At 43.9% G+C, this 23,853-nt stretch overlaps 1 protein-coding gene across 10 annotated transcripts in view; it reads right to left on the bottom strand.

Annotated features, from left to right (window-relative positions):
* The window catches only part of LOC109893032 (peripheral-type benzodiazepine receptor-associated protein 1), a 176,905-nt gene that overhangs the window by 132,290 nt on the left and 20,762 nt on the right, over positions 1-23,853 (bottom strand). Inside the window, exon 1 of one of the 10 annotated variants that reach the window (XM_031827007.1) lies at positions 19,864-21,644. The exons of the other annotated variants lie outside the window; for them this stretch is intronic. Within the exon in view, the coding sequence (XP_031682867.1) occupies positions 19,864-20,163 (300 nt within the window). The 5' untranslated portion in view covers positions 20,164-21,644. Of the gene's footprint in view, positions 1-19,863; positions 21,645-23,853 lie in introns of those variants that run through there. 10 annotated transcript variants of the gene reach the window in all.

Here is a 23,853-nt window from a genome sequence, read left to right as displayed (position 1 = left end):
TGGTTGTTAAGGGTTTAACACTACACATATTCGTACGTTGCGTGGTATGCCTCAAGTAAATCTGAGTTGGGGAAAAAAAAGTCAGGCTATTCCGATAAAGCAACTAGAGCCTATGCACACGTTGTAATAAAAATTATAATCTTAAATGGCGCATTTCAAACTGTCCTTTAATGAGGCGCAGCCGGGAACTAGTTATGTACGAGGACGGGGGGTGGGATCAATAAACCAGCAGGATTCTCAATCATCATTTAATAGTTCTAGTTTGGGAACTGCTCAATGAGAAAACCAACAAAATATTGAAAAAGACCACGGAGTGTGTGAAATGTAACATTTTCAAAAGCAGCTGGTCATCTTTCATTTAAATTTACATTTAAATAAGGTTCTGCAAACTTTTATCAAATCTAACAGGAACTGGTTGTGGTGTAAAAAAGTTTGATAAATAAGTAGTGCATCAAAAAATGTGTAGGGAAAGCACTGGAGCAGCAGGGGAGGCCAGAGAGAGACAGAGCCGCAAGAGAGACAGAGAGGGGAGAAGCAGAAGATAAGAAAATCGACAGAAAAGAGAGACAGAGGAAAGATGAAAGAGAGATGAGGAAGTGAGAGGAAGTGAGAAGAAATAGGAGAGGGAGAAGAAAGGAGAAAGAGAGAAATTTGTATTTGATTAGGATCCCCATTAGCTGACGCCAATGGTGACAGCTAGTCTCACTGTGTTCCAAAACATGACAAAAAATACAGACAAAATACTATACATACATTTAAAAACATTAACATGTAGTGTTCGTGTGTGTGCATCTATCAGTTACACACGTCAGTACATACACACAACAAGTCAGTCACATGGGGAGAGGCTTTGTTCCGTGAGGTGTTGGGTTATTTGTTTTTTGAAACCAGGTTTGCTGTTCACTTGCGCTATACGAGATGGGAGTTCCATGCAATCATGGCTCTCTATAATACTGTATGTTTCCTTGAATTTGTTCTAGACCTGGGGACTGAAAAAAAACCCTGGTGGGGTAATTGTGTGTGTCGAGAGAGAGAGAGCGAGAATGAGAGAGAGAGCGAGAATGAGAGAGAGAGAGAGAATGAGAGAGCGAGAGCGAGAGCGAGAGCGAGAGCGAGAGCGAGAGCGAGAGCGAGAGCGAGAGCGAGAGCGAGAGCGAGAGCGAGAGAGAGAGAGAGAGAGAGAGAGAGAGAGAGAGAGAGAGAGAGAGAGAGAGAAATTCTGGAGCCTCGTTCTACTTTTCTCTTCCCATGGATCTAAAGTGGGTCAGCTGAGAGCTGCCTGTATGGCTGGCTGTGGCATCAGTCACACACCTCACACCACTGCCTCTGATAAGGGGCTGGTGGGGGAAAAATGAATAATAATAAGTGTCACTTCGTTACATTCTGTGATTATGCTAAGCCTCACCTCTGCATCTCTTCTGCAGCAGATTTTGAGAGAAAGTAGGCTTTTAAGGCAATGCCTATGCGAGGATAGTCAATAACATAAGAGAATTCGATCAACTCTACAATTAAATTTCTACTTTTTCAGTCAAAGAGAGGAGCAGAGGAGAGCACAAGGGATGGAGTTAGATTGATGTGTGTGTTAGGGATGTTAACAGTTAATCTGTTAGCTAATGAAAATACATTTGGAAAGTCATGCTTATAGGTTAATTTAGTGGAATTAAATTGGCCTGTGTATTTCTGTTAGTCTTCATGTATCTTATTTATCACATACGCACAGACAATTCTGGTTCCAGGATGATGTTTCTGTATGCAGTACTGCCGCTCTGCTCATTTGTAGGTTAGTGACACTTACCTGATAACGATGCATTTTAAAAAATCATTACATTTTACGTTACATTTTCTTTTCACCAACTTATCTTATTCTTCTTATCTAAACTTGGGAGGTGAATTGATGTCATGCAAGGTTGTAATGTCTTCTACATCGTTTTGGTTATTTCATGGTTTACAGCTTCGATAACCTGGAGCCTGGTATTGTTGTCGCCAAGGAGCGTTCGACCTCAGTCGGAACCAGGATTCAAATGCTTGGTAACGCCGACATCATTCCTCCCATAGATGGCCTGCCTGTACAAGCACCACCTGGACTGGACACAACTAGACAGCCTTATGTTTTTGAGAAGATCAGGGAGTTTTGCAACGAAGAGGCTATGGACATCACATGCCCTGCACCAAAGTCAAGGGCAGGACAGAAACAGGCTCTCCAAATATAATTCCCTTTTTCGGACCATATATCAGCACTATCTGCAGTGCCTCTATTCAAATTACTCTCTCCTAATACACACGCCATACGGTGCTGCTACTATTTATTTTTATCCTGCAGCTCAGCCACTTTACCCCTGATTGTATGCATATAACTACCTCATCTATCACTGATATTGTTTTTGATATTGTTCTTATACATACTGTATATTATTTTATTAATATTGAAATGTTTCTGTTATTGCTACTGTACAAATAACCATTTGGCTGTACCGTTTACACCTTCTTTGGAGAGCCATCCACTGAGCAAGATGTGGCTGGGGGTTATAGCATTTCTTTCACATGACTCATCAATTAAGACAAGTGTGTCTGGGTAAGCATCACTTTTAGTCTTAATCTTTACTACACTACTCACTGTTCAGCACATGACCTAATGCGAATCCTTAAAAAGATGGGTGGGGCTGGCCTAAGGTGTGAACAATGCTGAATGGGCATAGACAAAAGGAGAGCTCTCCAGTAGGTACCAAAACATTCAAAGGCCCTTTTCTCAACAGTGAGTTTACAAGTTTAGCAACTTTCAAAGCAGAATTACTTTCCCATTGTTTCTTGAAAATGCAGTGTATGCTATACCATTTTGTAGCCAGGAGTCTCTACTTTTATCCAGAGTAAAAAACACAATTTCAAATGTTGCTACATAACACCGATTTGAGTCAGTCGGTCACATATGCCAGAGAAATCTGGATTTCTCTCCTCTACTTTTGGTTTTCATAACATTCTTTAATTGTCCAGAAACCAAAGGCACAATCCTATTCATATTAGCAACTCTTCCTAGTTGTTCCATCTTCAGATTCCCCCGTTATTTATTTTTTACTTTAACCCCTCTTTTGTGATATCCAAATTGGTAGTTACAGTCTTGTCCCATCCCATTTTGTGATATCCAAATTGGTAGTTACAGTCTTGTCCCATCCCATTTTGTGATATCCAAATTGGTAGTTACAGTCTTGTCCCATCCCATTTTGTGATATCCAAATTGGTAGTTACAGTCTTGTCCCATCGCCGCTACAACCCAATGGGCTCTGGAGAGACGATGGTCGAGTCATGCGTCCTCAGAAACATGAACCACGCTCCTTAACAACAGCCCGCTTAACCCAGAAGCACCAATGTGTCGGAGGAAACATTGTTCATCTGACGACCGAAGTTAGCCTGAAGGCGCCCGGCCCGCCACAAGGAGTCACATGAGCCAATTTGCATTTAGGTAATCATTTGAAAATTACGTTTCACATCATCTGCATCTACCTTTCCCGATGGCCTCGGAAGAAATGGCAGCAGTTTTACCGGCTTCCAACAAATTGTGCTCTTATGTGTAACTTCTTTTGTACATACAGAGCTTATGGAAATCAGGACAGCGATCACTCACAGCAGAATTGACAAAGAATATTTCTTCAACAAGCAAGACGCATAGAACATTCTCCAAACACCCGACAGGGCCTTAATCCCCGTTATTTGCAAGAGGAAGCGACACCAGTAGAGGACAAGTAGCCGGATGCCTGGTCAGGACCCGGAAAAGGCGAGTGGGAAAGCTGCAGTTACCGTCAAAATGACTCGCCAACGTGCAATCATTGGACAATAAACTAGACGAGGTACGATCACGAATATCCAACCAACGGGACATCAAAAACCGTATTATCCTATGTTTCACAGAATCATGGCTGAATGACGACATGGATATTCAACTAACAGGATACACGCTGCACCGGAAAGATAGAACAGGGGGGGGGGGGCTGTGCATATTTGTAAACAGCTGGTGCACGAAATCCAAGGCAGTTTCTAGATTTTGCTCGCCTGAAGTAGAGTATATTGTGATAAATTGCAGGCCACACTACTTGCCTAGAGAGTTCTCAGCTATACTTTTCGTGGCTGTTTATTTACCACCACAGACAGATGCTGGAACTAAGACCACACTCAGTCAGCTGTATAAGGAAATACGCAAACAGGAAACCACTCACCCAGAGGCAGCACTCCTAGTGGCCGGAGACTTTAATGCAGGGAAACTTAAATCAGTTCTACCAAATTTCCATCAACACGTTAAATGTGCAACCAGAGGGGGGGAAAAAATCTAGATTACCTGTACTCCACACACCGAGACGCGTACAAAGCTCTCCCTTGTCCTCCATTTGGTAAATCCGACCACAACTGTATCCTCCCGATTCCTGCGTACAAGCGAAAATTAAAGCAGGAAGTACCAGTGACTCGGTCTATAAAAAAAGTGGTCAGATGAAGCAGATGCTAAACTACAGGACTGTTTTGCTATCACAGACTGGAACATGTTCCGGGATTCTTCCGATGGCATTGAGGAGTACACCAGATCAGTCACTGGCTTTATTAATAAGTGCGTCGAGGACGTCGTCCCCACAGTGACTGTACGTACATACCCCAACCAGAAGCCATGGATTACAGGCAACATTCACACTGAGCTAAAGGGTAGAGCTGCCGCTTACAAGGTGCGTGACTCTAACCCGGAATCTTACAAGAAATCCTGCTATGCCCTGCGACGTACCATCAAACAGGCAAAGCGTCAATACAGGGCTAAGATTGAATCATACTATACCGGCTCCGACGCTCGCCTTGTGGCAGGGCTTGCAAACTATTACAGACTACAGAGGGAAGCACAGCCGCGAGTTGCCCAGTGACAAGCCTACCAGACGAGCTAAATCACTTCTATGCTCGCTTCGAGGCAAGCAACACTGAGGCATGCATGAGAGAATCAGTTATTCCGGACGACTGTGTGATCACGCTCTCCGTAGCCGATGTGAGTAAGACCTTTAAATAGGTCAACATACACAAGGCTGTGGGGCCAGACGGATTACCAGGACGTGTGCCCGGGCATGTGCCGACCAACTGCTGGCAGATGTCTTCACTGACATTTTCAACATGTCCCTGATTGAGTCTGTAATACCAACATGTTTTAAGCAGATCACCATAGTGCCTATGCCCAAGAACACAAAGGCAACCGTCCTAAATGACTACAGACCCATAGCACTCACATCTGTAGCCATGAAGTGCTTTGAAAGGTTGGTAATGGCTCACAACACCATTAACCCAGAAACCCTAGACCCAAACCAATTTGCATAACACCCAAACAGATCCACAGATGATGCACTCTATTGCACTCCACACTGCCCTTTCCCACCTGGACAAAAGGAACACCTACAGTGCCTTGCGAAAGTATTCGTCCCCCTTGAACTTTAAGACCTTTTGCCACATTTCAGGCTTCAAACATAAAGATATAAAACTGTATTTTTTTTGTGAAGAATCAACAACAAGTGGGACACAATCATGAAGTGGAACGACATTTATTGGATATTTCAAACTTTTTTAACAAATCAAAAACTGAAAAATTGGGCGTGCAAAATTATTCAGCCCCTTTACTTTCAGTGCAGCAAACTCTCTCCAGAAGTTCAGTGAGGATATCTGAATGATCCAATGTTGACCTAAATGACTAATGATGATAAATACAATCCACCTGTGTGTAATCAAGTCTCCGTATAAATGCACCTGCACTGTGATAGTCTCAGAGGTCCGTTAAAAGCGCAGAGAGCATCATGAAGAACAAGGAACACACCAGGCAGGTCCGAGATACTGTTGTGAAGAAGTTTAAAGCCGGATTTGGATACAAAAAGATTTCCCAAGCTTTAAACATCCCAAGGAGCACTGTGCAAGCGATAATATTGAAATGGAAGGAGTATCAGACCACTGCAAATCTACCAAGACCTGGCCGTCCCTCTAAACTTTCAGCTCATACAAGGAGAAGACTGATCAGAGATGCAGCCAAGAGGCCCATGATCACTCTGGATGAACTGCAGAGATCTACAGCTGAGGTGGGAGACTCTGTCCATAGGACAACAATAAGTCGTATATTGCACAAATCTGGCCTTTATGGAAGAGTGGCAAGAAGAAAGCCATTTCTTAAAGATATCCATAAAAAGTGTTGTTTAAAGTTTGCCACAAGCCACCTGGGAGACACACCAAACATGTGGAAGAAGGTGCTCTGGTCAGATGAAACCAAAATTGAACTTTTTGGCAACAATGCAAAATGTTATGTTTGGCGTAAAAGCAACACAGCTCATCACCCTGAACATACCATCCCCACTGTCAAACATGGTGGTGGCAGCATCATGGTTTGGGCCTGCTTTTCTTCAGCAGGGACAGGGAAGATGGTTAAAATTGATGGGAAGATGGATGGAGACAAATACAGGACCATTCTGGAAGAAAACCTGATGGAGTCTGCAAAAGACCTGAGACTGGGACGGAGATTTGTCTTCCAACAAGACAATGATCCAAAACATAAAGCAAAATCTACAATGGAATGGTTCAAAAATAAGCATATCCAGGTGTTAGAATGGCCAAGTCAAAGTCCAGACCTGAATCCAATCGAGAATCTGTGGAAAGAACTGAAAACTGCTGTTCACAAATGCTCTCCATCCAACCTCACTGAGCTCGAGCTGTTTTGCAAAGGAGGAATGGGAAAACATTTCAGTCTCTCGATGTGCAAAACTGATAGAGACATACCCCAAGCGACTTACAGCTGTAATCGCAGCAAAAGGTGGCGCTACAAAGTATTAACCTAAGGGGGCTGAATAATTTTGCACGCCCAATTTTTCTGTTTTTGATTTGTTAAAAGAGTTTGAAATATCCAATAAATGTCATTCCACTTCATGATTGTGTCCCACTTGTTGTTGATTCTTCACAAAAAAATACAGTTTTATATCTTTATGTTTGAAGCCTGAAATGTGGCAAAAGGTCGCAAAGTTCAAGGGGGCCGAATACTTTCGCAAGGCACTGTATGTGAGAATGCTGTTCATTGACTACAGCTCAGTGTTCAATACCATAGTACCCTCAAAGCTCATCACTAAGCTAAGGATCCATTGACTAAACACAACTGGATCCTGCACTTCCTGACGGGCCGCCCCCAGATGGTGAGGGTAGGTAGCAACACATCTGCCACACTGATCCTCAACACTGGAGCTCCCCAGGAGTGCGTGCTCAGTCCCCTCCTGTACTCCCTGTTAACTCACGACTGCATGGCCAGGCACAACTCCAACACCCATCATTAAGTTTGCAGACGACACAACAGTAGCAGGCCTGATCACCGACAACAACAAGACAGCCTATAGGGTGGAGGTCAGAGACCTGGCCGGGTGGTGCCAGAATAACAAACTATCCCTCAACGTAACCAAGACTAAGGAGATGATTGTGGACTACAGGAAAAGGAGGACCGAGCACGCCCCCATTCTCATCGACGGGGCTGTAGTGGAGCAGGTTGAGAGCTTCAAGTTCCTTGGTGTCCACATCACCAATAAACTAGAATGGTCCAAACCCACCAAGACAGCCGTGAAGAGGGCACGACAAAGCCTATTCCCCCTCAGGAAACTAAAAATATTTGGCATGGGTCCTGAGATCCTCAAAAGGTTCTACAGCTGCAACATCGGTTGCATCACTGCCTGGTGCGGCAATTGCTCGGCCTCAAAGGGTAGCGCGTACGGCCCAGTACATCACTAGGGCTAAGCTGCCTGCCATCTACACCAGGCTGTTTCAGAGGAAGGCCCTAAATTGTTAAAAAGACCCCAGTCACCCCAGTCAAAGACTGTACTCTCTACTATCGCATGGCAAGCGGTACCCGGAGCGTCAAGTCTAGGACTTCTCAACAGTTTTTACAACCAAGCCATAATCAAATGGCTACCCGGAGTATTTGCATTGTGCCCCCACCCCCCCAAACCCCTCTTTTTACGCTGCTGCTACTCTCGGTTGATCATATATGCATAGTCACTTTAACTATACATTCATGTACATACTACCTCAATTGGGCCGACCAACCAGTGCTCCCGCACATTGGCTAAATTGCTGTGTGTCCCACCCACCAACCCATTTTACGCTACTGCTACTCTCTGTTCATCAAATATGCATAGTCACTTTAACCATATCTACATGTACATACTACCTTAATCAGCCTGACTTATTTCTTTACCTACCTATTGTTCACCTAATACCTTTTTTGCACTATTGGTTAGAGCCTGTAAGGTCTACACCTGTTGTATTCGGCGCACGTGACAAATAAACTTTGATTTGATTCTTTTCAATTTAAAACTTTTCAGCCAAAGCGAGCAGCAGAGCACTAGGCAGTGATTGAGTCAGATCAATAAAAAACAGGCTCTGTGAAACACTGCCAAACCAATCCAACATCCATTCCTCTACTCATTATTTTCTGTGGGCCTGAGCTGTAACTGAGGCATCACGGCCTAGATGAGATGGACAGCTAATCAGATAACATCATTCATTGTGTTCACATGGAAAACCCAGAACCGTGACCCAGCCAGTGGAAAGCCATTGATCGAGTGATGACCTCAGCTCACTACACCTTGTGCTGGATGGGTTGATGCTCAAAAGTAGAAATGTAATTTGGCATCAAGACAGGTGCTTTGAGTTTAGACCACCAAGGAAGGTCTGCTCTGACATCTATCCAGCCACAGGTCACATCAGACTAACACCAACACCAACACCAACCACCTACAGTGTTACTAAGACTGACAGACAACTGCCTGTGGAGTCAGAAAGTTGCAAAATGGAAGGGGGATGAATTAGATTGAGACAGCGAGATGAAGGACAGGATTTTTTTTTAAACAAGATTATTCTTCAGAATATGAGACTGATTAATTCTGTTTGATGAACACAGTGGGTGAGAAGGAGGGGTGTGCATGTGTGTCCTTGTGTGGTGGGGGGGCTCAGGAAACAGCACTGGGGGGCTTATATAGTCACTCCTATCCCCTAGCCTCTCCCTCAGGTGTTTCATCAAACAGCCTCATAGCCCCACCATGTTAAACACATCCCCTAAAACTACTCTTCAAAGCAGATCATAAAAACAGTGGCCAGCAGTGGCAAACAATAGCGACACCAAATTTAAGTGCTCTGCGGATTTTAAATCTTTACCATGACCACATCACCCTGACTTATACAGTTCAAACCGTTACTGATACAATACAAAACACAAAGGCGTTAGGTCTAGCATCTGTGCCTGGCTGTGTGGGGGGAAAAAACGTTTAAAAAATAACATACCAAACCCTCTAAAAGGATTAAGGATTGAGAAGGGAGACAAATTTGGCTACAGTGAGAGACTATGAATCATGAAGTGCCCTACAGCAATGCGAAAAGCTTTTGAAGCAGGCAGGCAGGACGCATTTAGCTGACTGGGATATGGAGCTAGAACGTTCTATTGCGCAACAAAACACTTTCACATTGTAATTCTGTCATTGTGCATGGCCATAAAAATAAATACACAAACCGATGATATACATAATGGAGCAAATAAATCGTCAAGATGTCGTCAAAAAAATTATTCATGCATTCATTTCCCTGTATGCTTGGTCTACTCTACAGGGAATAAGGAAATGTACACTCCCCTACTTCAAATAAAATTGTATTTGTCACATAAGCCGAATACTGTAGACCTAACCGTGAAATGCTTACTTACAAGCCCTTAACCAACCATACAGTTCAAGAAAAAGAGTTAAGAAAATGTTTACTAAATAAACTAAATGGGGGAAAAAAAATCTGTAAAAAGTAACAAAATTACATAACAATAAAGAGGCTATACACAGGGGGTACCTGTACCGATTCATTGTGCTGGGATACAGGTTAGTCGAGGTAAATTGTACATGTAGGAAGGGGTAAAGTGATATGCATAGAAAATAAACAGTGAGTAGAAGCAGTGTAAAAATAAAAGGGGAGGGGGGGGTCATTCGGAAAGTTTTCAGAACCCTTAACTTTTTCCACATTTTGTTACGTTACAGACTTATTCTAAAATTGATTAAATTGTTGTTTTTTCCCCTCAATCTACACACAAAGCAAAACAATGTATTTATTTTTTTCTTCAGACTTACAGTACCAGTCAAATGTTTTAACACACCTACTCTTTCAAGGGTTTTTCTTTATTTAACTAGTTTCTACAATGTAGAATAACAGTGAAGACATCAAAACTATGAAATAACACATATGGAATCATCTGGTGACCAAAAAAGCTTTATACAAATCAAAATGTTAGATTTGAGATTCTTCAAAGTAGCCACCCTTTGCCTTGATGACATTGCACTGTTTTGGAATTCTCCACAAAGTAGAAAATAGTCCAAATTTAAAAAAGCCCTGGAATGAGTAGGTGAGTGCAAATTTTTGACTAGTACTGTATATATGACCCGTTTCAGGAAACTAGGTGTATGTCACCAAAAATTCAGAGATTTCCATACCCAACTATAACATCTTCCATCAAGATAGAACTGCCAAAGGGGGAGGAGTTGCAGATCTGCTGCAGAGATAGCCTGCAAAGTAATGTCATACTTTCCAAGGCCATACCCAAACAGTTCGAACTACTAATTTTGAAAATTACTCTCTCCAGAAATAAGTCTCTCACTGTTGCCGCCTGCTACCGACCCCCCTCAGCTCCCAGCTGTGCCCTGGACACCATTTGTGAATTGATCGCCCCCCATCTAGCTTCAGAGTTTGTTCTGTTAGGTGACCTAAACTGGGATATGCTTAACACCCCGGCAGTCCTACAATCTAAGCTAGATGCCCTCAATCTCACACAAATCATCAAGGAACCCACCAGGTACAACCCTAACTCTGTAAACAATGGCACCCTCATAGACGTCATCCTGACCAACTGGCCCTCCAAATACACCTCCGCTGTCTTCAACCAGGATCTCAGCGATCACTGCCTCATTGCCTGTATCCGCTACGGAGCCGCAGTCAAACGAACACCCCTCATCACTGTCAAACGCTCCCTAAAACACTTCTGTGAGCAGGCCTTTCTAATCGACCTGGCCCGGGTATCCTGGAATGACATTGACCTCATCCCGTCAGTTGAGGATGCCTGGTCATTCTTTAAAAGTAACTTCCTCACCATTTTAGATAAGCATGCTCCGTTAAAAAAATGCAGAACTAAGAACAGATACAGCCCTTGGTTCTCTCCAGACCTGACTGCCCTCGACCAGCACAAAAACATCTTGTGGCGGACTGCAATAGCATCGAACAGTCCCCGTGATATGCAACTGTTCAGGGAAGTCAGGAACCAATACACGCAGTCAGTCAGGAAAGCTAAGGCCAGCTTCTTCAGGCAGAAGTTTGCATCCTGTAGCTCCAACTCCAAAAAGTTCTGGGACACTGTAAACTCCATGGAGAACAAGAGCACCTCCTCCCAGCTGCCCACTGCACTGAGGCTAGGTAACACGGTCACCACCGATAAATCCATGATTATCGAAAACTTCAATAAGCATTTCTCAACGGCTGGCCATGCCTTCCGCCTGGCTACTCCAACCTCGGCCAACAGCTCCGCCCCCCCGCGGCTCCCCGCCCAAGCCTCTCCAGGTTCTCCTTTACCCAAATCCAGATAGCAGATGTTCTGAAAGAGCTGCAAAACCTGGACCCGTACAAATCAGCTGGGCTTGACAATCTGGACCCTCTATTTCTGAAACTATCCGCCGCCATTGTCGCAACCCCTATTACCAGCCTGTTCAACCTCTCTTTCATATCGTCTGAGATCCCCAAGGACTGGAAAGCTGCTGCAGTCATCCCCCTCTTCAAAGGGGGAGACACCCTGGACCCAAACTGTTACAGACCTATATCCATCCTGCCCTGCCTATCTAAGGTCTTCGAAAGCCAAGTCAACAAACAGGTCACTGACCATCTCGAATCCCACCGTACCTTCTCCGCTGTGCAATCTGGTTTCCGAGCCGGTCACGGGTGCACCTCAGCCACACTCAAGGTACTAAACGATATCATAACCGCCATCGATAAAAGACAGTACTGTGCAGCCGTCTTCATCGACCTTGCCAAGGCTTTCGACTCTGTCAATCACCATATTCTTATCGGCAGACTCAGTAGCCTCGGTTTTTCGGACTACTGCCTTGCCTGGTTCACCAATTACTTTGCAGACAGAGTTCAGTGTGTCAAATCGGAGGGCATGCTGTCCGGTCCTCTGGCAGTCTCTATGGGGGTGCCACAGGGTTCAATTCCCAGGCCGACTCTTTTCTCTGTATATATCAATGATGTTGCTCTTGCTGCGGGCGATTCCCTGATCCACCTCTACGCAGACGACACCATTCTATATACTTTCGGCCCGTCATTGGACACTGTGCTATCTAACCTCCAAACGAGCTTCAATGCCATACAACACTCCTTCCGTGGCCTCCAACTGCTCTTAAACGCTAGTAAAACCAAATGCATGCTTTTCAACCGATCGCTGCCTGCACCCACATGCCCGACCAGCATCACCACCCTGGATGGTTCCGACCTTGAATATGTGGACATCTATAAGTACCTAGGTGTCTGGCTAGACTGCAAACTCTCCTTCCAGACTCATATCAAACATCTCCAATCGAAAATAAAATCAAGAGTCGGCTTTCTATTCCGCAACAAAGCCTCCTTCACTCACGCCGCCAAGCTTACCCTAGTAAAACTGACTATCCTACCGATCCTCGACTTCGGCGATGTCATCTACAAAATTCCAACACTCTACTCAGCAAACTGGATGCAGTTTATCACAGTGCCATCCGTTTTGTCACTAAAACACCTTATACCACCCACCACTGCGACTTGTATGCTCTAGTCGGCTGGCCCTCGCTACATATTCGTCGCCAGACCCACTGGCTCCAGGTCATCTACAAGTCCATGCTAGGTAAAGCTCCGCCTTATCTCAGTTCACTGGTCACGATGGCAACACCCATCCATAGCACGCGCTCCAGCAGGTGTATCTCACTGATCATCCCTAAAGCCAACACCTCATTTGGCCGCCTTTCGTTCCAGTACTCTGCTGCCTGTGACTGGAACGAATTACAAAAATCGCTGAAGTTGGAGACTTTTATCTCCCTCACCAACTTCAAACATCAGCTATCTGAGCAGCTAACCGATCGCTGCAGCTGTACATAGTCTATTGGTAAATAGCCCACCCATTTTCACCTACCTCATCCCCATACTGATTTTATTTATTTACTTTTCTGCTCTTTTGCACACCAATATCTCTACCTGTACATGACCATCTGATCATTTATCACTCCAGTGTTAATCTGCAAAATTGTAATCATTCGCCTACCTCCTCATGCCTTTTGCACACACTGTACATAGACTCCCCCTTTTTTTCTACTGTGTTATTGACTTGTTAATTGTTTACTCCATGTGTAACTCTGTGTTGTCTGTTCACACTGCTATGCTTTATCTTGGAAATGAGAACTTGTTCTCAACTAGCCTACCTGGTTAAATAAAGGTGAAATAAATTTTTAAAAATAAAAAAATGTCGCAAGTCACAACTTCACAGAAGAGCCATTTGAATTTGTTTTGTGTTGCCTACCCTTACCACCTGGGGCCGGCCCGTCAGGAAGTCCAGGATCGAGTTGCAGAGGGAGTTGTTTAGTCCCATGGCCCTTAGCCTAGTGATAATCTTTGAGGGCAATAGTGGTGTTGAACGCTGAGCTGTTGTCAATGAATAGCATTCTCACATAGGTTTTCCTTTTGACCAGGTGGGAAGGGGCAGTGTGGAGTGCGATTGAGATTGAGATTGCGTCTTCTGTGGATCTATTGGGGCAGTATACAAATTGGAGTGGGTCTCGGGTATCCGCGATGATAGTGTTGACGTGACCAGCCTTTCAAAGCACTTCATGGCTACCGACATGAGTTCCACCGGGCGGTAGTCATTTAGGCAGGTTACCGTCGCATTATTGGGCACAGGGACTATGGTGGTCTGCTTCAAACATGTAGGTATTACGGACAAGGTCAGTGAGAGGTTGAAAATGTCAGTGAAGATACTTGCCAGTTGGTCTGAGCATGCTCTGAGTACACGTCCTGGTAATCCGCATCGGCTACGGAGAGCGTAATCACACAGTTGTCCAGGAACAGCTGGTGCTCGCATGCATGCTTCAGTGTTGCTTGCCTCAAAGTGAGCATAAAAAGGCATTTAGCTCATCTGGTAGGCTCGCGTCACTGGGTTTCCCTTTTGGTCCGTAGTAGTTTGCAAGCCCTGCCACATCCGACGAGAGTCAGAGCCAGTGTAATATGATTAAATCTTAGTCCTGTATTGATGCTTTGCTTGTTTGATGGTTCGTCTGAGGGCATAGCGGGATTTCTTATAAGCGTCCGGATTAGTGTCCCGCTCCTTGAAAGCTAGCAGCTCTAGCCTTTAGCTCGGTGCAGATGTTGCCTGTAATCCATGGCTTCTGGATGGGATATGTACGTACGGCCACTGTGGGGACGTCATCGTCAATGCACTTGTTGTTGAAGACGGTGACTTGTGGTTTATACCGCAATGTCATTGGATGAATCACGGAAATGTCTGTATTAGCAAAACATTCCTGTAGCGTAGCATTTGCGTCATCTGACCACTTCCATATTGAGCAAGTCACTGTTACTTCCTGCTCGAGTTTTTTGCTTGTAAGCAGGAATCAGGGGGATAGAATTATGGTCAGATTTGCCAAATGGAGGGAAAGGGAGAGCTTTGTATAGGTCTCTGTGTGTGGAGTAAAGGTGGTGGAGTTTTTTTTCCCCCCTCTAGTTGCACATGTGACATGCTGGTAGAAATGAGGTCAAACGGATTTAAGTTTGCCTGCATTAAAGTCCCCGCCACTAGGAGTGCCGCTTCTGGATGAGCATTTTCTTGTTTGCTTATGGCCTTATACAGCCTGTTGAGTGCGGTCTTCGTGCCAGCATCGGTTTGTGGTGGTAAATAAATGGCTATGAATAATAGATGAGCACTCTTGGTAGACAGCTTATCATGAGGTACTCTACCTTAGGCGAGCAATACCTTGTGACTTCTTTAATATTAGACATTGCGCACCAGAAAAAAATCTTAGTCCAGTTCAAGGTGAGTAATCGATGTTACCATGTCCAGAAGCTCTTTTCAGGTCATAAGAGATGAGCAGCAGCAACTTTATGTACAAAATAAGTTACAATGGGAAGAAGAAAAAAAAAGCACAGTTGGTTAGGAGCCCGTAAAACAGCAGCCGATAATACATATTTATTTGGACAGTGAAGCTAAAACTTAGAATTTGGCTCTATACTCCAGCATTTGAATTGAGATCAAATGTTTCATTTGAGACGACAGTACAGAATGTCACCTTTTATTTGAGGGCATTTTCTAATATATCTGTTTTGCCGTTTAGAAATGTAAGCACTTTCTATATCTAGTCCCATTACTGGAAGGTGGCATAAGTATTTGGAAAAAATTCACATCTGTGTGTGCTAAAGTCGTTTACTATTTGATCCCATATTCCTAGCACGCAATGATGAGTGCTACATCAAGCTTGTGACTACAAACTTGTTGGATGCATTTGCAGTTTGTTTTAGATGTGTTTCAGATGTTGTGCTCAATAGAAATGAATGGTAAATAATGTATTATGTCATTTTGGAGTCCCTTTTATTCTGAATAAGAATAGAATAGGTTTCTGATCACTTCCACAATCATGTGGATGCTACCATGATAACAAAAAATCCTGAATAGAGGCACTAAGATCATACCCCCCCCCCCCAAGACATTCTAACTTCTCACCATTACCAATAACACGGGAGGTTAGCCTTTTGGGGGGGGGGGGTATTTATACCTCTGTACCCTTCACACGCATCATTATTATTCAAATAAGAAGGTGACATTCTATACTGTTGCCTCATATGAAACATTTGATCAAAGCCCAGAGGTTTATTGGCGATCCAAAGGAACGTCGACAGCATCACACAATAGACTCCTTCCTTTTCTACACACACCTCCTGAATAATAGGCTGCTATAACAGCTGGGTGGGGGTTGGGGACTATAATGTCACACGCCGCGCACGACACACAAGGCTGGAAATGGTAAAGGGGAATAAGGACACGCACTAGGTTGCCCACTCTGCACCACATGTAACCAGAAAATAAATAGTAATCTCTAAAAAACTGACAGAACCTCCCATCTTAACAATACTTGGGGATCACCCCCCACTGGGCTGAAAGGTCCATCAGATAATTGCTAATGCATCATTTAAATGCTCCCTCCCTCTCAGCTCCTGTGGCCAGATGGCCATTCATCTACCACCACGTCGCGTGTGTGTCTGTGTGTGTGTGTGGTGCAGTATATTTGTTTTCTATTGAGACTTAATTGCTTTGTTTACGAGGATAAGCAATGGCAGAGAGGCCAGTGGCCAGCATCCAGTATCCTGAGAGAGCGTGACAGACATCCCCCATTGACAGATCATTTTTTACCTCTGAAATACTCTGAAAATCCCAACACGAAAAACTGATTTTAAGACCAAAAAGAAAAAGCTAACCTGATGTACTTGTACAATGGGCTTTTAAATATGAATGTTCCTCCAAAAGCTGAGTAGTCTGGTTTCACTCCCTTTGCAGGAAGACGGAGTGCTTCTGTTCCTCTCAGCAGATATTTGGGAGGGAGGAGAGAGATGTCATAGTGGGGTCAAGCTGAGGCGGGTGGGGGATTGTCCTACCTCACGACTGCCACACACGAAAGCTAGCTTCATATTCTGCTCATCAAAACAGACCGTCTCAGGGGAACTCACATGGAAGACGCTCTCTTCTGCTCTTCAAACTCTCCCTCCATCCCACTATCCATCCCTCTCGCCCTTCCTCCCCCTATCTCTGCCCCATCCTTCCCTAAATAAATCACCAAGTGATTTGCGTTTGATCAAAATCATGTAAGCTACCCATTAAATCTCTCCACATAAAATGCAATTGCCATCTAGTACACTACAGTTCAATAAAAAAAACACCAACAGCAATTCAGTTCCATATGAAAACAGGCTACTGATGCTTGGAAAGAGCCTAGTTATTTTCTCATGTTTTGTCAATTGCTGCTAACCCCAGAATCCAATCATAACCAGAATCCAAGCTCTTTCTACGCTAATAACCTATTAGTACATATTCAGAAATGTTGGGACACAGAAAGGTGACACGCACAATACAAGAAAACACTTAGTGTGTCTAGACTGTGTGTACGAGTGTGCATAAGAATCCTTGATGCCCCGAATGGCACAGCAGTCTAAGGTACTGCTCAATGCTAGAGGCGTCCCTACAGACCCTGGTTCAATCCCGGGTTGTATCACAACCAGCCGTAATCGGGAGTCCCATTGGGCGGTGCACAATTGGCACAGCGTCATCCGGGTTAGGGGAGGGTTTGGCAAGGGTGTCATAGTGAAATAATATTTTTTTCTTAACTGACTTGCCTAGTTAAATAAAGGTTAAATATAAATAACGTACACGTGCCCCCGTTTTTAACACAACTGACTTTATCACCATGTCACTCACACTACTAGTAACAGTCAACTTGCTGCGAGTAGAGGCCAATTATGAGAGAGATCTTCTGGGTTCCAAACTTCCCCTTATTGACCTTCAATGGAAGTCTGCAGCAGTGTTAAATATGGGTTGAGGTCAACTCTCTTGCTAAGTATACATTTTTTGGGACGGTATGGCAGTATGAGAAAGTTTATGTTTCTGAACAAGAAAGGTTCTTCATGTTTTATGAGTAGTGCATGACCTTAGGATGGCAACAAATTCATTCTACAGCTGAAGTCAGAAGTTTACATACACTTAGGTTGGAGTCATTAAAACTCATTTTTCAACCACTCCACAAATGTATTTTTAACAAACTAGTTTTGGCAAGTCGGTTAGGGCATCAACTTTGCGCATGACATAAGTAATTTTCCCAACAATTGTTTACAGACAGATTATTTCAATTATAATTCACTGTTTCACAATTCCAGTGAGTCAGAAGTGTACCTACACTAAGTTGACTGTGCCTTTAAAAAGCTTGGAAAATAACAGAAAATTATGTCATAGCTTTAGAAGCTTCTGATAGGCTAATTGACATAATTTGAGTCAATTGGAGGTGTACCTGTGGATGTATGTCAAGGCCTACCTTCAAACTCAGTGCCTCTTTGCTTGACATCATGGGAAAATCAAAAGAAATCAGCCAAGACGTCAGGAAAAAATATTGTAGACCTCAAGTCTGGTTCATCCTTGGGAGCAATTTCCAAACACCTGAAGGTACCACGTTCACCTGTACAAACAATAGTATGCAAGTATAAACACCATGGGACCACGCAGCCATCATACCGCTCAGGAAGGAGACGAAGAACACCATCCCAACCGTGAAGCACGGGGGTGGCAGCACCATGTTGTGGGGGTGCTTTGCTGCAGGAGGGACTGGTGCACTTTACAAAATAGATGGCATCATGAGGCAAGAAAATTATGTGGATATATTGAAGCAACATCAGTGAGGTCGCAAATGGGTCTTCCAAATGGACAATGACCCCAAGCATACTTCCAAAGTTGTGGCAAAATGGCTTAAAGACAACAAAGTCAAGGTATTGATGTGGCCATCACAAAGCCTTGACCTCAATCCTATAAAACATTTGTGATCAGAACTGAAAAATTCACCCAACCTACGTTTGACCCAAGTTAAACAATTTAAAAAACGGAGTTTAAATGTATTTGGCTAAGGTATTTGTAAACTTCCGACTTAAACTGTAAGTGATTTTAATAGGCTACCTCCATTCCAATGGTTTTATTCTCAAACAAACTAATATAAAACTAACAGTGAAGTCAGACAGATAGGGGTTTCTCATCACCAACTATGGTAGTGAGAGAAAGTCTAGTCGAGGGTAGTGGTAGAGGATGGAACTGAGTGAAACTGGGCCGATATTCTGCAAATGTTTTCATCAATGAAACATCTGATCTCAAATGTTTCAGTTACCAAAGCTACAATAATTTGTTACGATTATAGTGCACTACATTTTGGAGACTTGATGCTTTCCCAAAGTTTTACATTTGTTGTTTAGCAGGACTGCAAGGTCAAACTGAGATTGTGCACACTTAAGGAGGCATTCCCTAACGGAAATATGCAAATCCATACTACAATGCGCCAATAGGATCTTGCTAGCTCATACTTGGCTTTGCCCACCTCCTTGCTTGTTCTGACCATAATGCTTCATTTTCTCCCACTGTAAACGATCTTGGGTTAGTTATAAATATCTTTGGTGAAGTAGTCCAAATCGTAGAAGTTATACTCTTTTTAAACACTGTATAAAAATACCTTAGACATTACTGTAAAAATCCATACCGGTATGTGGATCCATACCGTCATTCACAATATATTACCCAGCCCTGATCCTACAGCAAAACCTGCTTCAGACCAAACTGGCAGTTCATTCATTGACAGACAACCTAAAACAGAAATGCCTACGATAGCACTGACCCAGACAAAAACAGAAAAAAAAACTACAGCTAACCTGAGTCATACTTGCAGTCAGACTGGCATTCAAGCAAGATTAGATCAGGACGTTCATTGACAACCTAAACATATAGGCTTAACTGACAACATACTTTTGTAAGATCCTATGCAGAGTTGCGAGAGAACTGGCCCATTTCAAACTGCAGGAAACCTGCATCAGATTAGCAGTTCAATCTAATTGACAGACCATCCATGCATGCAACAGCCAATACTTTGCAGCGGTACCGCAAAACTCTAGGGGGTCCTACAGGTGCAGTGTATCTTTTCTGGAGGAATTACTATTTTAGGGATTTAAAAAAAAGGTAGAGATGGGTTACAGGTACACCATCACAACATACTCTAGTCCAGGACTTACCTTGCGAAACCTTTCCACCTCGCAGCCATTGAGGTCCTCATAGAGTGAGTGATGCCTCTTGCCCAGCAATGCTGTGGGTGTCACAGTGGCACGGTCTAGATTTGCCTCGTCCATTAAGTCACCATTGGTAGAAGTAGTATACTGCTGCTCCTCTGTCGTAGTATCCCTCTCCCTGTTCTGCTGTCCTGGGGCCTCAGCCTCTCCACGACTTCTCCTTTCCATGTCTGTATCCACTGCAGATGCAGGCTGCTCCGGTTCAGGTTCCGGTGGCTGCTCGGTCCTGGTGCACAGGTCATACATCACTCTCTACTGTCACAAGCAGGCAGTGCATTGGCAGCAGAAATCAATAGGCCCAACAGGGGGGGCAAGGGGGGGGGGGTTATCATGGATCAGCCGCTACCAAGGATAATCAGTTTTTTTACCCTGACACCCTCCTGTCCCCTTCTTTCTCTTCCTCGATCTTCAGTAAGTTTACAAAAGGGGTGGGGGGGTGTAGTAACTTGGTCTGAGCTGAGTTTAAGTGTCCGACACCGACACGATAAGATCAGTGAGCTCAGTAATGTAATTCCAGGCTCATCAGTAACAGAACACAGCCACCTCATAAGTTTGTTAATGTAGCTAGTCGGACCCCTAAGATGGCGCTTTCACGGTGACAGAAATAGCACTAAGTGGTAGACTTCCTCGTTGTGTTCCTTTTATCAAATATTCCATACAACATATCCAAGAGAGAACCAGCTCAAGACAAAAATCCAGAGAGCTGCTTTTAGGGGGGGCTGGAAAAATGCCCTCAATGACGTCTCCCACAAAAAAAAACAGTCTTCAAATACTGCAGGATATTGTGTATTCACGACAAACACTTCTTACGTCCATGCACAGACACCAAACAATGAAGCATTTGCAGTAGAAATTATCCAATGATCACACATGTACTTCCCCGTGATCCTATTTGATTAGAACAGTGAAGCATGCAGATTGATTCCGGGTCCTACTTGCTAGGTTGACTGAGGGAGGCTGCCTCCCCACTCCTCCGTGCTCCACAGAGGGATGGATCGGTCATTGTTGCTCATCCACAAATGGGAACAGGAAAAGAAAGCCTAGTAATTAGCAGTACGTACGTCGCTTAGAAGATGAGCTTGACTCTGGCTCTCTGTGACGACAACACAGAAGAATTACTGCTGGTATAGTGTGTGTGAAGGCAAACAAGATCAGGTGAAAATGACTGGTTTAACTAACAGGTCCAACCTCCTCTCCAGTCCTCTCTCTCCTGCTCTGCTGGCTGAGATGCAAGTGGTCTCCAGCTGTGCCGGCCTCCTTGTTGACGCTGCTGCTAAAAACAACGAGGCTCAATGAACTGTCTAATTCCCGTTTCCCATTTAACAACATTAAGTTGAAGGAAGATGATGACCAAATGAAGGGGAAAAACAAACTGTGTGACTGTGTGCGTTTGTGTTCATGAGAGGAGGAGGGGGTGGGAAGAAAGGGATTCTATCCTCCTATCACATCAAGACAGCCTCTGGGAGGGGGCCAATCACAACTGCAGCTCGAGTTGGTTTCCACGGAGATGACGATGGAATGATGTTGCTTGCCTATTGATTGTCGAAGAGGAGGCACACACACTGCTACACAGGAAGGCTGGCTGAAGTCAGAGCGATGGCATACTGTGCACACACACACACAAATACCAACATACACACAACGTCACGTCACACTCAGGTGTCTTGCGAATTAACTTGACATATGATCCTGCAGCTCAGCTGGCTGAGATTCATACCTATCGAAGCTGAGAGTCAGACCATTCAACTACTTTACTAATTGCTTCTCAATTGTGCAAACAGAGGGAGAGAGAGTACTCCCAGGGAGATGAACACAACCCTAGGCAGACTCATAGCCAAGCATGAACTAACCATACAGTCAATAGTCCAGACAAATTGGGGTGAGCTGCTGAAGCGAAAACTCTGTCCTGGTTTATAGCAGGCAGCAACCTGCTGACTGACTTATGTACTGTAGTTGTAGCTAGACAGAGAGGAGAGTTGTAAATGCTGCAGTGGCCATCCAATGAATATGAATCTCATTCCATGAGGAGGAAATGACTCCTTCCAGATTTGGATTTCTAACTGAATGATGGTGGAGCAATATCAGGTCTTTCCCCACATTGACTTGCAGACCTTCCATGTTTAAATAGTACTCTGCAAGCAGCAGATGATCAGTTACCAGACCTACAACCTGGCCCAGAACGCTGTCACACTCCCATCCCAAGCAACTCAAACAAGGAGACGTGACCGCAGATCAAATCACCCCATTAAGGATTGATTCCACTGGTTGACATAGCATGCCATAGGGTAGGCACGTTTAGAGCGCACGTAAAGAGATTATCTACCAGTAACATCTCAAAATATGTCAACAACAAAAAACATTGGAATAGTGGTGTAGCCGACCAGCTTATAAACATAACATTGCTGTAGCCTCGTACGAAGTAGTTGTGAATTTAGGGTGCAATATTTGTCTTGTTTTTGAATTTAGCTTATTAGTAATTCAATAATGTATTAGCTAATTGCTGCTTAATTCGACCCTCTCCTGGGTATCTACACTTTATTTTGAGGCAAGGCTGGGCATATATTCCAGCCACAGAAATTAGAATCTCCCTTAAAATAAGAGCCTTCCTTCCAAAGTGACAGATCATGTATTCTGGTCTGTGCTATAATAACAGAAGCTATAAAAGGGGAAATTCAGCACTGTAATAGATAGTGTATGCATCACTTTTAGCTGCTCTTGCTAGCTGGATCAGACAGATTGGAGCTTGGCTGGCTGGAGAATCCATGCATTTAGAGGTGTAGTAATAATACACAGCAGCATGGGTTTGCACGTGTGTCTCTCCACTATTAGGGAGGGTGAGTAAGCGCGTCATCCCATTAAAGCTGATCTATTTCTGGGCACCTGACTGAGTAATCAAAATGAAAATGGCAGCCTGTCGACCTGTCTGAAGCCAAGTTTAAGACTCCGGTCACTATTTCAATTAAACAGAATGCTTTATCACTCCTTCCACAGATCCTCACACCATGCTCCACCAACCCTGGTAGCCTAAATCCCTCAGGAGGATAAGAGGTGTGTGTCATGCAGACAAGGATTTCTCTGCTTCATTCTGTACATCCTGGTCATGACCATTGCAGGGCCTGAGGCACATTGCCAGGAGGAATGATTGAAATGATTTAGCAAACAACAAATACTGTAGGAGACATGTTTATTGCATGTCATAACTAATCGCCTCTCCAAGAAAATGGAAAGTGAATTCCTTGGCCTATAGCACCTAAAGGGAGAGCAAGAGAGCATCCCTCTCCAGACAAAGACAGAGCAGATGCACCCTTTCCTTCTCACTGCATTTCACCCAATTTTTCTCATCAGTTAAAACTTTAATTACACGGCACTGGAGTGAGCGTGACCTTGGCAATGAATGGAACCAACCCTGACATGCTCTCCTCTCATACAGCCCCAATCTCCCACCCGCTCTGTGTCAGACCTCTTTCAATCTTTAATTGAAACCCAACTGGGGGCGGGGAGCACTGATAGGAAAACAACAGCCAGAGAAAAAGAGCAAACATGCAAGACAACTGGGTAAATCATTTTGATTTCTGTTTTTGACAGCACCCCTTTTGATTTTAATGAAACCTTCCATACATATTTGCCCATTGTAGAAGTACTCAGAAAGTGACTTTTTGGACCCAAATTCCAAAACATTGGCATATCCCACCCTTCCATGAGACATCTAAAAGTGCATTTGGAAAGTACTCATTCCCCTAGACTTTTCCCACATTTTGTTACATTACAGCCTTATTCTAAAATAAGTTCTAGTTTTTTCCCCTCAAATCAATCTACACACAATACCCCATAATGACAAAGTACATTTACATAAGTATCCAGAACCTTTACTCAGTACAGCCTTGGTCTTCTTGGGTATGATGCTACAAGCTTGGCACACCTGTATTTGGGGAGTTT

Source organism: Oncorhynchus kisutch, linkage group LG6, assembly GCF_002021735.2.
Source record: "Oncorhynchus kisutch isolate 150728-3 linkage group LG6, Okis_V2, whole genome shotgun sequence".
In the NCBI taxonomy this organism is placed as follows: domain Eukaryota; kingdom Metazoa; phylum Chordata; class Actinopteri; order Salmoniformes; family Salmonidae; genus Oncorhynchus; species Oncorhynchus kisutch.
Note: the sequence above shows the minus strand (reverse complement) of the source record. Positions and strands in the feature narration are given on the sequence as shown.